The following is a 14995-nucleotide window of genomic DNA, read 5'->3' as shown; positions in this document are numbered from 1 at the left end:
GGTTGGAGGGCACTGAGTAAAGAAGCAGAAAGGTCATTATTGTCTCCAGAGGAAAGGAGGCTGTCATGTAAGTTAAGCAACAAGAGCTTCTAAATTTAAAGTAGTGGTAGTAAGTATATAGACAAAGGGAGAATGGATTTGTGAGCTACTTAATGGATAGAAGTAATAGAACTTGATTAAGATTAGATATAAAGATGTAGAGAGGGAGAAGATGAAGATGACTCGTCAACATTCACTAAGGTAGTAAACGTAGGAAGAAAATTTGCTGTGAAGTTTGAGATACATGTATAATAGCTATGTGGAAATTTCCATTTGGAAATGGGACTAATAGAACTAGGGTGAGTTAACTCAAGGGTGAGATCTGGCTTCAGTTATAAATCTGAATTGTCTGTCTTAGGTAGCAGTTAAAACCATAGTTTCGAATGAGTCACCTATGGGAAGATACAGATTGAGAAAGAGCAGTAGGCTGAGGACAGAACATGATTTTTTTTGAAGGTCAGCATTTAAAGAGCCCACAGAAAAGTAGAAGAAACTGTAGAGATGGAAGATCTAAGGAAAAGTGGTGTAACAGAAGCCAAAAATGCTTTTATGCAGGAAAGAGGAGTAATAAAGCATTAAATGCTACAGAAAGATTAGCTAAAAAAGGCATCCATTTAATTTGTTAATAGGAGGTTTTTGAGCCTAGTGAAAGCCATTTCATTAGAATGGTTGCGGCAGTCACATTGAATTGAGGAGTGTACGTGAGAGTGAATGATGAATATTAGATTTTCTGTCTCCAGCCTGGCTGTGAGGAAGAGGAAGAGGTATATGGCAGCTAGAAGAAGAGGTAGAATGGAGAGGGATTTATGATGGGAAAAGACTTAAGTATTTTTTATGCCCAAAAGTCCAGTAGATAAGAACTCATTAAAGATAGTGATGATTGATGGAGCAATATCCTTAAATTAAGATGGTAAGAAAAGTTAGAATCTAGAGCAAATACAGAATGAAGTTATTACTATTAGAAAGAAGCTTACCTTTTTCTTAGAGACAGAAGGGAAGAAAGCATAGAATTCTATTTCATTTTAGAGTAACTAGGTTAATCTGTGATACAGTTGGATTTATTTATCTATCCAGCTAACTTAGAAGAGAATAAAAAATGTTAAATCCAGTGACCATTTTTCCTTTATATATAGAAGTCATCTTATATTTACTCAGTTTTAGTAACCCCCATTTGACCATGTGTGGTTTTCTTGATTTATGTCCTGTCACCAAAATTGGTTACCAGCTAAAAATTCATACTGTATTTAATGTTACCTTTAAGAATCATAACCATTTTAACATTCTTTTTTTTGTTTGTTTTAACAGTCCAAAGCAGCATATGTACTCTTCTACCAGAGGCAAGACACTTTCAGTGGAACTGGCTTTTTTCCTCTTGACCGAGAAACTAAAGGTGCTTCAGCTGCCACAGGCATCCCATTAGAAAGTGATGAAGATAGCAATGATAATGACAATGATATAGAAAACGAAAACTGTATGCACACTAACTAATGAAAGTCCTAGAAGCCATAAAAGAGAGACTTTCCTGCTGGTGGTATCAAAATGATGAAGTTACCCACCACATTAAACAAAAGTCTGAGATGGGGAGTTTCAGATAACTGAATGTAAATCCTTTATCAGATTTTAACTTGTGCAGTACTTGAAGTGAAACACAATGAAAACTTTAACAGAAATTGTCTCTTAATACATTTACAGTCTTGTATTTACAAGCTAAATATATATAGGAAATCACAAATAAATCCCTTTTAAGTTTGCTGCTGTTTTGATGAATTATGTTTTCTTTAATTTTTTGGATGTGAGTTAATTGATGACAAACGTTAAATTTGTGGATGTTGGTCATTTATTTTGCTCAAATAATACTGCAAGAAAACTGGCTGAACTTAGTTTTTGGATAATTAATTCATGTGCATTAAGCTGCCACATATACTACTATGATATTTAGCTGCGGTATCCATGTGGCATAAATACTGCAGTAGTATTCTTGGAAAACCAAATTTTCAAATCTTTACCTGGTAGTCAATGTGGGCCTGTTATAAAACCAAATCATGATACAAGAAATAATCTTGAAAAAGTTATTTCCTTTTGTAGTATCATAAAAAATCCAGAATGTTATGTTCATCTTATTACTACTGTGGAAACAGGTTCTAGATTTCACACTTCATCGAAAGTCACTTTTCAGTTAAATGTAAGTATTTTTTACTGCTATTGGGATCTATCCCTAGATATTCAAATTCTTTTTGACTTGCTTTAAAATGCATATCTTTAATCTGGTGTTGGTCCAAAATTAAAATTTTGGCTGTCTGTTTTTCTCTACCCCATTTTTTGGTAATTTGGCAACTTTCAGCTCTCCCAAGTATTGTAATATAAGGACAAACTTAATAGTATTCTGTATCCATAGTAATAATTACATCAAGCTTAGATGAGAATTTTTTTTCATATACTGGCCTTTAAATCACTAATGGACAATTGGCTTTACAGGTAGGTCTGTTAACTTTCTTTGTGTGTTCCTGATGGAATTCACCATAGCCTTACAGCTTTTCTCAGAAGGTAACTTGTTACAAGAGAATTGGCATTTGCATGTTCCAGAGTCAGAACCTGTACAGTATATAAAGTATACAAACCTTGAATTTTATTTTAGTTCACCACATTCAAGGATCCAGGATGCCAAAAATATGTGTGAACATTTGAAACATTTTTCATTTGCTGCTTTTTCCCTTTGATCTAGTTGAAAGAATGTATTGTCAGTTGGCATACAATACTGCCTTTAATAGAAAATAAATGCTGGGGCACATTTCACATATCGACTACCTGAGAAATTGCTTTGTGTCCCACTGTTATTAAAGCAAAAAGTATAATGTTCTTCACTTGAACTAATCAAATACAATAGATTATAAATTGTGTATTGTAAATAAAAGTTCACTCTGTGAGTGCACATTTTGGTAAATTATTTATTTATGTTAGCATTTAAAAGTGAAAGAGAAATGCATTTGACCAGGATAAATGAGGTATGTTGATCATGGCTTTGCTTTATACCGTGATATTAAAGCTGGTTTTTCATCCTGGTATTTTTAAAGCTGCTTTGGGTTTTTCCTTTTTTCTCTTCTTTTCTTTTCTTTTCTTTTTTTCTTTCTTTTTTTCTTTCTTTTTTTTTTTTTTTAATGTAAACTAACCTCCTGCATGACAGAGGTTAAAATTTTGTCTGCACTTGAGTTCACTTGCGTTTACATTTGAAATGTGCATGTTTATTTATACAGATTTCAATAAAGCTATTCAAGGCCTTATTTAGTCTTTTATTTCTTACTCTGAATCTTTTAATAAAAATCCTCTATTTTATGGTAGGTGACCATAGACTTTTTAGTTATACCGTTAAAAATAGAAAGAAAAGCATGTCATAGCTAAGTAAATACTACTGTTAAGGACATGTTTTAAAGTTGACGTTTTCAGTTTAAATATTTAGTCATTGAGCAAATGTTTGTTTGTATACCTACTAATCTAGAGTCTTGAGATTTAGCAGTAATCAAATATTCCTGTGCTCACAGAGTTTGCAGTCTTTCTGCTACCTACCAACTAGCAAACTTTATTTCCATTTTTCTGAGGTTTAAAGAAAAGACAAAATTTTTTCTAGCTCTAGATTGTAGTCTCTACCCTAGTTGTCCATAGGGACCATTCCTTTTTCCTGTGATTAACTTATATTCCCACTGAAAGAAAAGAAAATGATGTTAATAATACCATTGAATTTGTCAAACTCAAATGGCATTTTCAGCTGCAAAAAAGAAAACTGTAAAAATAGTGCAAAGGCTAATCCATACTCTAATTAAAAGTAGATATTCATAGATAGTACAGGGTAGTAGGAATATATCCAGTCTAGAATTCTGCTTCTAGCTTTGCTACTCAGTAATCACATGACTTTGAATTTAATCTCTCCTGGTCTGTTTCCTGGCCGGTAAAATAATAATAATAATAGGAGCATTTATTGAGCATTTTCATGGACCAGGTACTATATTAAAGTGTTACATGTATTACCTCATATAATTCCACAATAGCTACGAGGTAGGAACATTCATCATCCCCATTTCTCATACGGAGAAACCAAGGTACAAAGCAGCCAATATTCCCAAGTTCACACAATTGCTATGTGGTGGCCAATATTCTATCCTCAGGTACATGTGCTACTTCCCACTAGTTATAGTGTCTGACTCACAGGATTGTTTGGAGCTCAAACAAGATAATGCATTTTATGGCAAGGTGCTTTGTAAGCTATGTGGTATACTCATTACTGACTTTTTCAGTCTGAATACAAAGTCATCTTGAAGTCTAATAACTTTGCTCCCAAAAGTAACTTCAGGTGAATATCTGAGTACTGAATAAGAAAAATACCAGCTGAAACATTGACTAACCATTCCCTTTTAAAACTAACTTCATTCAACTTGCATACATTTATTACAATTTTAATTAAATTTTAAATGTGACATTTTTTTCCTTGTTCATCTAACTCAACTGTGCCCTTCTTTACATTTCCCCAAATGCAACCCTGATTTTCAGGACTTTTTTTCTTCATCTATGATTTAGTTTTAATTAATCTATATGAAAAAGCTGCAGCCTAATGTTTTATTTAAATATCCTGCTTTCTCTTATAATCTGTATTCGTTTAGTCCTATATTTGTCCTTGCTTTTCTGGCAGCTAGATATAAAGCCACACAAAACAGTGGTTTGGGTATGAAGAAAATTAGTTAAGTGTCAAAGCCATTGCTACAGTATAAAGACAGTGCTTGTTCATCAACTAATTTCATTGAGGTGAGGACATCTTATGAGAAATAAGCCAGGAGACTATGAGATAAAATGAGTAGAGTCTCCTTCAGTGGCTTATGAAAGGGAGTTGGGGGGAGGGGGCATGGTTTGCGGGGGTGGGGAGCATGCCAGTAGGAACCTTTCACCCCAGAGAAGAATGTACTGTCTCTGACACTATCACTGGTACATGGTGATAACAAAAAGTAAGCCAACTTTTAGTCTGTTTTATTATCTTTAAGTACTTTACAGACAATACATTTCATTACTGCCTGCTTCCCATCCTCCCTACTTGTAGCTATGGTTCTGATCTTTGCTTGTGCAGTATAGATGAGCACATTCTCTCCAGTTTAGTTTGTAAGGTAGAAATGTGGAGAATTCTTGTATACAGAGGAAGGAACCAAAAGTCTTTAAAATCTCAGAGGAGTGAGAAGGAAAGGAAAATAAATTTTATTTCTGAAGCCAAAGAAGAATAGTGGAAATCTTTGGTCATATTTTTTGCTCTACAATAAAGTAATTTTTTAAATTTTTATTTGAAACAGCTTCTCTTGAAAAGGTAACTATGTTGATAACTCACAAATACTTTTTTTTAAGTGCCAGAGGTTAGAGAAAGGGGGAAGGAGAGTGTATTTATATTCTTGCTGACATATATTAAGTTGTAGAGCTATATAGTCTATTGTTTCATTATCAGAGGTTTTTAATGAGAAACATGTATAATTTTTCTTATAAGCATTATTCTAGGTTGGGCATTTCAATTCTATATAATTTTTCATGTGTTTAATTCATATTTACCATATATTAAAGCAAAAGAATTTCAAAATAGCTCAGATAACACTTTCATTTAAAACTGGATTAGGTATATTCAAATTTTTAATCAGCATAGAATAGGTTTTTAAATATCAGAATCAGGAAGATAAAATATACATGTAAAACGTACATAGTAAAAATTCAAATATTGATCAAGCCTTATTTGCACTAATGATGGGGTAAAGAATTTTTAAATGGATAATATAAAACAGACAGTACAAAAATTATTTTTGGCAAATATATGCATTGGGAAACATACACTACATCATACCATGGTCTAATTATAATCAGCTCTATCTTTGGAAGCCTGGAAATTGCCAGGATAGTGAAAGGGAAGAGACTCTGAGTTATTAAGAGAATCCAGAAAGTGGATAAACCATTCAGGGAAAATCAAGAGTTGACATAATATTGTGGACTAGAGTCTCAAAGGACAGAGAGAAAAATCAGTCAAATGGGTTTTGATGTCATTTTTTTTCTAGAAATGCCTATTAAATCTTATACAAAGCAGCTAAAAATACAGCTATCTCTTTGGAAATCGTTCTTTTAAATGGAAATGCTGTAAAAATAAGACTGCACATTTTCAGTATGCACAAAATCAAATATTTTAAATGTTTAAATTGTTTTGGTAATTAACTATGTTCTACTGTAGAAAATCATGGTTGAAGTTGGTGCTCATTTTGCTCAAAGTTTTCCCTCATATCAGGAACTTGTAGTTTGTTCTATATAGTTTGATGAAACAAAAAAAAATAGTTTTATTTGCTGTGACCTTCAAATCCGTTGCTAGGAGTTAAATCTACATACATACAAGTAAAACAATAAATACGGAAACATCCCAACAGTCTTTTCCCATAATGTGTATTCTTACATTTTTCTCAGTAATGACTAATTCTTTACATTTCCCAAACTGTTTTAAACCTTAAGTATTACCTTGCTTTTTAATTCTTAGTTAAAATCTTTCAGGATTCTTAAACTTTGTAATATCTCAAACCAAGTTTTCTCATTAACACTTATTTTGTTTTTCTTTTAAACTTTATGAAAGAATATTGTAGGTTAACAGGCATTGTAACTCCTTATTCCTCCTCTATTCATTGATTCTTAGGTATGCTAGGTTTTGAATAGTTTAGACTCACGTATTAAAGTGTTCTTCTTAGTCTGGCCTTACATGTGTGCCTTCACTCTTTCATCTGGCCTGCTTTTCTTCTGACCTTGAGTTATCCCTATAAGTAGTGAAAGTATTTCACTTTCTCTATACTGAAAACAATCTTTTGATTATATGAAGTGGGCAATTTTAAAATTCTCTTGAGTTCGTCAGAATTAATCACATCATGACTTTTTAAGTCATTTCCCAAAGAAGTTCCAGACGTCCAGATCATTGTTCATCCCCTGAGCTCCCTAACTCCTGTAGTGAATTATCAGTGTCCTGAAAACTACTTAAGACAGAGCAACCTCCAAGCATATATGAATTATTTTAGAATTGCCCTCACTTAAGAAAACCAAAAAATAAACTAAATATGGAGAAATTATTGATAGTACATCTTTTTATTCCTGTAGGACTCATACTGAGTGACTTCAGTAAGATAAAACTCGATTTATAAAACAATTTCAATTTTGTGCCATGTATCTATTGTGTGAGTTGTAATATTGCAAATTCAAACAGTAAACATCAATAATCACAAATACTTGGGTAAGATGTTTGTTGGGAGACAGTGAGATAGGGTAGGAAACATTCTGTATTTAAAACCATTTTACCACAGCTAGCTCTTAAGTCATTGGCTTCTGAATTTTAGTTTTCTCAACCATAAAATACCAGTTTCTTGTGAGGATTAAGAGTTAATGGATATAGAGGTATAAACTTCGAGGTTTTGCAAAATAAGGCATATTTCCTATTATGGAAAACTAGAGTGCTCTATCATTGCTGATGAAAGACTTCTTCAATTGAAGGCTCAAATTCAGCTTTTAAAGTTATTGTTAAGTATATATTTTTAGCAGAAGAATAACCAGTAGGATGGATCAAATTAATATTTGCTTTTTCATTTTTTTTTTTTAAGATGTTCTCCTAGCTCCTCTAAAAGACTTGGAGCAGAAGTCTTAATGTGATGGTAAGCTTGAAAATTAAAATTTCATCACGGATACTAGAATCCAGTTCCATACTAACAGATTTGTTTTTTTAAAGCTATTTATGAGCATAACTAAACATTTTACACTTAAAACCCTTTTCTCTGCCTTCAGCAATCATGGATTATGTTGTCTTTTTCCCCCAATTTTATTTCTCAGTATCTAAAATCATTTGAGTAAAGTAAAATCCAAACTTCAGAGGTTACGACTTTTATTGTTGGGATAGAATTAGTAAAAGTCAGATTCTATTCCTCTCTTTAGCTTAAAGTCCTCCTCCAGACCCTCCATGAATAAAAGAGTGGTTCAGAACATAGGCTTAGAACTTTAACCACCTGAGTTCTGGGCCTACCACTTTTCTGTAAGTCTTGTTACCTCTCTGATTCCCAATTTGCAAACTAGAGCAGCTCCAGAATTTCCATCTAGGAGGGCTTGGGGTGAACAGTCCGAGTAGAAAGAAGTGTGAGACTCTTAAAACTGCATGTTTGCTCAGCAAGCACATGGTTTTTCTTGAAATGTACAGTTTACTTGTTGTAGAGGGCTATTAATAGATATTTGTGAGGAAACCAAACTCCCCATCTACCTAAGCCATCCACTCCTGGCACTATTACCCTACCTTTTAGAATAATTGTGAGGTATAAATTGTGTCCTGATCATTATGAAGAACGCAGCAGGTATTATTACTAACAAGTACACCCAATTGTGGGAATGATTGTTCTCTCTTTACAAATGAGACTAATTATCATTATTCAATATCATTCACACTCAAGTTCCAATAAGCTTTCTTCAGCAAGAGAACAAAGAATAGGGTAACGATTATTCCACCCAGATTGCCTGTTCAACTGGTGCTTGAGGGAAAAGATTGAGAACTAGCCCTTATCCAACTCCTCACCTTCCCTCAAACATATACAATTTGACAACTCTGGGCTTTCCCACATACTATTCTGTTTAATGGTCTGCCTTATCTCCTACCAGGCAGACTCCTACACACATTCTTCAGGACCAATCCCAACATACACTGGCTTGCTCTTCCTGACACATCAGTTGTCACCTTGGGCTATGCATATCTCTCATCCCCCATTAGACTGAATTAATCTGATGGAAGAGTCTTGTTCATAGATGCTAAGATGGTGTTGGGTATAGTATGTGTTCCTAATGTGATAATTAAATGAAGGATTTGCCTCAATATCTGAAGCATCACTGTATTACTGTGATTTTGTTTTATCCCTGATGTATTACTGAGTAAGTATTTTTAAAGCTTTCAAAGTAAATTTACCTTATGAATGTGCATTAAAAATAGATACGTTTAAAATACAGTAACATTCTAAATTCAGTATTATTAAGAATAATAAATTCAGTATTATTTATGGAATTTAGAATATTCAAGATTAAATGTAAAGAATAGCAACATTTCATTTATATTTTCTAAAGACATTTTTATTGCAAAGAAATCTGTCTTCCAACCCAGTTTTTGTCTGGTTTCCATGGCAAAGTGACCATTCTGTGACTAGGCTCATAGCCTCCTTATCTAGTATCACATATACAACATTCTGAAGTCTACCTTCCCTTAATATTGTCCATTTTTCTTGAGTCCAAGGTTTTCCAGGAGAATTAACAACTATCAAAAGTTAGGTCTAGGGCTTCCCTGGTGGCGCAGTGGTTGAGAGTCCACCTGCCGATGCAGGGGACACGGGTTCGTGCCCCGGTCCGGGAAGATCCCACATGCCGCGGAGCGGCTGGGCCCGTGAGCCATGGCCGCTGAGCCTGCGCGTCCGGAGCCTGTGCTCCGCAATGGGAGAGGCCACAACAGTGAGAGGCCCGCGTACCGCAAAAAAAAAAAAAAAAAAAAAAAAGTTAGATCTAGATCCTTTATGCCTCTGCATTGACCAACAATGTAGTCACCAAGTTTGTCTTCATACATCTTCTGAGAAGGGTCTCAGAGTTATTAAATACTAATGAGAGTACCTACTGATTGCTCCCAAGCAACCTGTATAGTGATACTATTTTTAAACAAATACTGCCTTGAGACCCCATCCCCATGAGAGCCCACAATTTGTATAGTATTAATAAGCCTGGATGAGTTGTTACTGCTGTCCCAAAATAGAAGTCCCTAAATCACCCTCAAGCACGTTGAAATAGTAAAAATACTATATAATATTTGGTTGGAATATACAAAGATAGGTGTACAAATTACTAATTTGGGAAGTGAAACAGTCCATAGTTTTCAGACTTGAATTCCCATTTTAAAAAGACATCATTTTTCAGTTTTACTCTGATAAGAAATAAAAATTAAACAAGAAGTAATGTGGGGGAAAAAAAAAACACCTCACTTTTGAGGCAAAAAAAGAGTCTTGTTGATGGCCAAGGGTAAGACTCAGTTTCCCAACAGGGTAAATTAATTTTGAAAACAAAAGGAGCCAAATGTTAAGGAAAGAGAAGATAGTCAAGTTTGATTGGAAAGGAGAGATTTTCTGTGTTTTTTTTCTTTCGTGGGTGGTTTAAGCTCTAAAGAAAATATTTTCTTGGACAGATCCCTCAAAATTCCCTTTAAACAACTAGGTAGACTGGGAACATCCTGGATCTTCCCACTTTTCTTAAAAACGGCACACAAAAGATGAACTATATAATGACACCAATTGTGATTGTGTAAAAATAAAATAGCCCAACTGGAATTATTTGTACACAATCCATTAACAAGATTTTTAAACCCCCAATGATAGACCCAGAAGGAAAATTAAATTGCTTAGCTTGTTCAAAATCTGCTTTTTGAAACACATGGCAAACCATCTAATTGATACATACTCTAGAAATAAGTAGTATAGTACAGAAGTATTTGTGTAATTTTATTTTTATTTTTTTTTTTGCTATCCGCGGGCCTCTCACTGCTGTGGCCTCTCCCGTTGCGGAGCACAGGCTCCGGACACACAGGCTCAGCAGCCATGGCTCACGGGCCCAGCCGCTCCGCGGCATGTGGGATCTTCCCAGAACCGGGGCACGAACCCATGTCCCCTGCATCGGCAGGCGGACTCTCAACAACTGCGCCACCAGGGAAGCCCTATTTGTGTAATTTTAATATGTGTGAGGCTCACAATGAGTGGTGCTAAGACCAGGTATTTTCTTTGGTGCTAGCGAAATTGGTGTAACTCTGGAAACCACTTTCATACTACAGTTATTAGCAAATACAGAATTTAGCTTCAGAGTTCAGTGAGTCCTAACAGCCTGCCCTCAAAGTGTGAGACAACCTAAAACCAGGGCAGAGAGAAGACAGCTCCTTGTCTTAGATGCTAGCTATATCTCCCTCTCCTGTCACTGGACCCACACATACTCTTTCCAGATTCTGGGTCACTTCTATTTACTTCAAGTTTTTAAGGCCTATTTGTTTCTACCCTTACATTTAGCTGGTATTTAGCTGGTAAACTTGAATTTTTACCTAGTCATCCTTCTGTTACTGTTGTCTGTTTCCACAGCTACATTGGATTTCCAAGGGCATGGCTTATCTGTTCAGACTCTGATGTTCGCTCGTATTCCGCAGTTTTGGTTTGGTTTTTCAAAATGTAATGTTGGGATTCACCCCTAAAATCAAGGTTACTGTTTTGTCTTCTCTGTCTTTGCCTAAGGTATATTTTCCTGGACTCTGTAAATCTGCCCATAGGAAACCCATAGGAAAACTGTAATAGACTACACGCCCTGTAACTAGACTGTTTCAAGGATCAGGGATGTTATTCTATAGTAAATATTTTGTGGATGTATTTCCACAACTGTCACGTTGTTGTTGTTTTCTTCATGTAATTTCAAATATAGTAAAACCAAGTTCTTGGAGAAAAAAGGTCAGGATCCAAATAATTCAATGAAAATTAGTATATCATTAAAAAAATGAGAAATACATTCCAAGGATATTCATTAAAATGTTCATTTCAGTTGCCTTGATGAGGCATTGATATCGTACATTGCCTCCATATGTCGTAAAATAGAAAATAACATGTATCATTCACAATTCCTAGAAATATAAAGAAACAGGAAATGTAAACCCATGGTAAATGGAAACAGATCCAAAGATAATCCAGATGTTAGAATTGGTAAACAAGGACTTTAAAATGACTATAATAAATACATTAAAGAATCCACAGGAAAAGATGGAATGAGTAAGAAATAGGGAATTTCAGGAAATACAAGTGAAAACTATAAGAAATAACCAAATGTAAATATTAAAACTAAATATAACTGAAATCAAAAATCTATTAATTGGATGGGATTAATGCAGAACACAACTTAAAAATAAGTCTAGAAATTATCCAAAATAAGGCATAGAGATTTTTTTTTCCCCTAAATTAACAGGAACACAAAGACTTGTGAGAGAGAACCAAACAGGAGAAGAATGAAGTAGAAAAAAATAATTGAAAACAGATGGCTGAAGTTTTCCCGAATTTGACTGAAAATATCAACTTAAGCCAGCATACCCCAAGCAGGATAAGAAGAAAAGAAGACCACATCCATACCCTTAAATAGTCAATAAAAATCCAAGATAAAAATTAATTCTCAAAAGCAGCCATGGGGGAAAAAAGTCACATTACTAGCAAATAATGTGACAGCTGACATTTCATTAGAAACAACAAAGGCCAGGAGAAAATGGAATGGCGTCTCTGAGGTGCTAAGGTGGGGGAAGGGGGAGGGAAACCTGTCAAACTTAGAATTAATACACAAGAAAATATCCTTCTAAAATGAAGGCAAATTAAACATTTTCAGATTAAAAATAATTTGTCCGTCAGTAACCCATAATACAGAAGTGTTTATGGAAATGCTCAAAGAATTTCCAGATGGAAATTTCAGATCTACAGGAAGGAATAAAACCTATGGAAATGGTGAGTGGAGTATGTAGATAAATAGAAAATTTTTTCTTTCTTAGATAAAAATCAAATGGTTGTTCAAAACAAAATGAATGAAAATGTACTGTGGGATTTGTAACGTGTGAATAAAATATATGACATCAGACAAAGGAGAGTGGTTTATGTGAAATTATACTGTTATAAAGTTCTTATATGTGAATTAATATAATATGATTGCAAAAGATCATGATATATTAAGAATGTATACTATAGGGACTTCCCTGGTGGTCTAGTGGTTAAGGCTTCGCCTTCCAATGCAGGGGGTGTGGGTTCAATCTCTGGTCAGGGAGCTAAGATCCCACATGCCTTGTGGCCAAAAAACCAAAACATAAAACAAGCAATATTGTAAAAAATTCAATAAAGACTTTAAAAATGGTCCACATCAAAAAAATCTTAAAGAAAAAAAAAAGTATACTATAAACCCTAGAGCAACCACACACAAAAAAGAAAAAGAACAAGAGGCATAACTAAAAGCCAGTAAAACAGATAAAATGTAATAATAAATAATACTCATGTCACCCCCTCCCCCACACACAAAAAAAGTAAAGGTAGAAAAGGAGGGAAAAGGAACAAAGAACAAATGGTAAACAAAAGATGATGGTAGATTTAAATCCAACCATATTAATAATTAAATGTAATGGACTAAACTCTGAATAAGGCAGGAGAAAGAAAGATCCAACCATATGCTTTTTCCGAGAGACACTTTATAAAGACCAAACAAGTTATAAGTAAAAAATGGAAAATGATACACCTAGCATAGGGAATTTAGTGTGGCCATATTAATATAAGGTGATTGACACTTATAGAACACTGCGCACAACAAATGCACATGGAATAGTCTCTAAGACAAAATGCTGGTCCATAATTAAGTTTCAGTATATTGCAAAGGATCGATGTCCTATAGAATATGCTCTCGCACGACCAAATAATTAAATCAGAAATACAGTCAGCCCCCTTGGTGTCTGCGGGTTCCACGTTGGTGGATTCAGCCAGCCTAGGATCCAAAATATTTGAAAAATATTTCCAGAAAGTTCCAAAAAGCAAAACTTGAATTTGCTGCATACCAGCAAGTATTTATATAGCATTTACATTGGATTAGGTATTATAAGTAATCTAGAGATGATTTAAAGTATACAGGAGGATGTGCAAAGGCTGTATGCAAATACTACACCATTTTATAATAAGGGACTTGAGCATCCATGGATTTTGATTTCTGTGTATGTGGGGGGGGGGGTCCTGAAACCAATCCCCAGCAGATACAAGATACCTAGAAAATTAACATGGGTCAGAGAAGAAAACTGCATGAAAATTTGTGGGGTGAAGCTAACACATCTTATAAAAATTATGTTTACACTATTCTGTAGTCTATTAAGTGTGCTATTTAGCATTATGTCTAAAAAAAGCAATGTGTATACCTTAATTTAAAAATACTTATATTGCTAAAAAATGTTAACCATCATCTGAGCCTTCAGCAAGTCCTAATCTTTTTGCAATAGTAACATTCAAAGATCACTGATCACAGATCACCATAACGAATACAATAATAATGTAAAAAGTTTGAAATATTGTGAGAATTACCAAAATGTTGACACAGACACGAAGTGAGCAAATGCTGTTGGAAAAATGGTGCCAGTAAACTTGCTCAATGAATGATTATCACAAACCTTCAATTTGTAAAAAAAGGAATATCTGCAAAGTGCAATAAAATGTGGTATGCCTGCAGTAAATTAGCAAGATCGATTGCATTAGTTTGCTAGGGCTTCCATAACAAAATAGCACAGAGTAAGTGGCTTAAACAACAGAAATTTATTTTCTTATGGTCCTGGAGACTGGAAGTACAAGATCAAGGTGCTGGCAGAGTTGGGTTTCCTCTGAGGCCTCTCTCCTTGGCTTGCAGATGGCCACTTTCTTGCCTTTTCTTCACATGGTCATCATGCAGTGTACCCTTGGTGTCTCTCTGTGTGTTCTAGCCTTATAAGGACACCAGTCATAATTGGATTAGGACCCTCTAATGCTCTCATTTTTACTTAATTACCTCTTCAAAATACAGTCCAAATACAGTCAATTTTGAGGTACTAAGGGGTAAGCCTTCAACTTGAGGGGAACACAGTTCAGCCCATAACACTGATAGAATAAATTATCAATATCAGGAATGAAAGCAAGGACATGACTAGATTTTACAAAGATTAAAAGGATAATAAAAGATTATGAACAACTGACAATAAATTCAATTAAATGGACAGTTTCCTTAAAGAGAACGACTTAACAAAAATACCACTTATCACAATTGACACAGGAGACATAGAAACTCTGAAAAGCTCTACATCTTAAACACGCTGAATTTGTATCTAAAAACCTTCCCAGAGAGATAA

At 34.5% G+C, this 14995-nt stretch overlaps 1 protein-coding gene across 4 annotated transcripts in view; it reads left to right on the top strand.

The window, feature by feature from the left end:
* Window positions 1-3317, top strand: part of USP15 (ubiquitin specific peptidase 15) — a 127596-nt gene extending 124279 nt beyond the window's left edge. For all 4 annotated transcript variants that reach the window (XM_030866423.2, XM_030866422.2, XM_060305779.2 and 1 more), the window contains one exon: window positions 1345-3317. In XM_030866423.2, the coding sequence (XP_030722283.1) occupies window positions 1345-1527 (183 nt within the window). In that variant the 3' untranslated portion in view covers window positions 1528-3317. The remainder of the gene's footprint in view (window positions 1-1344) is intronic.
* Window positions 3318-14995: the final 11678 nt, after the last annotated feature.

Source organism: Globicephala melas, chromosome 10 (genome assembly GCF_963455315.2).
Source record: "Globicephala melas chromosome 10, mGloMel1.2, whole genome shotgun sequence".
Lineage (NCBI taxonomy): Eukaryota > Metazoa > Chordata > Mammalia > Artiodactyla > Delphinidae > Globicephala > Globicephala melas.
Note: the sequence above shows the minus strand (reverse complement) of the source record. Positions and strands in the feature narration are given on the sequence as shown.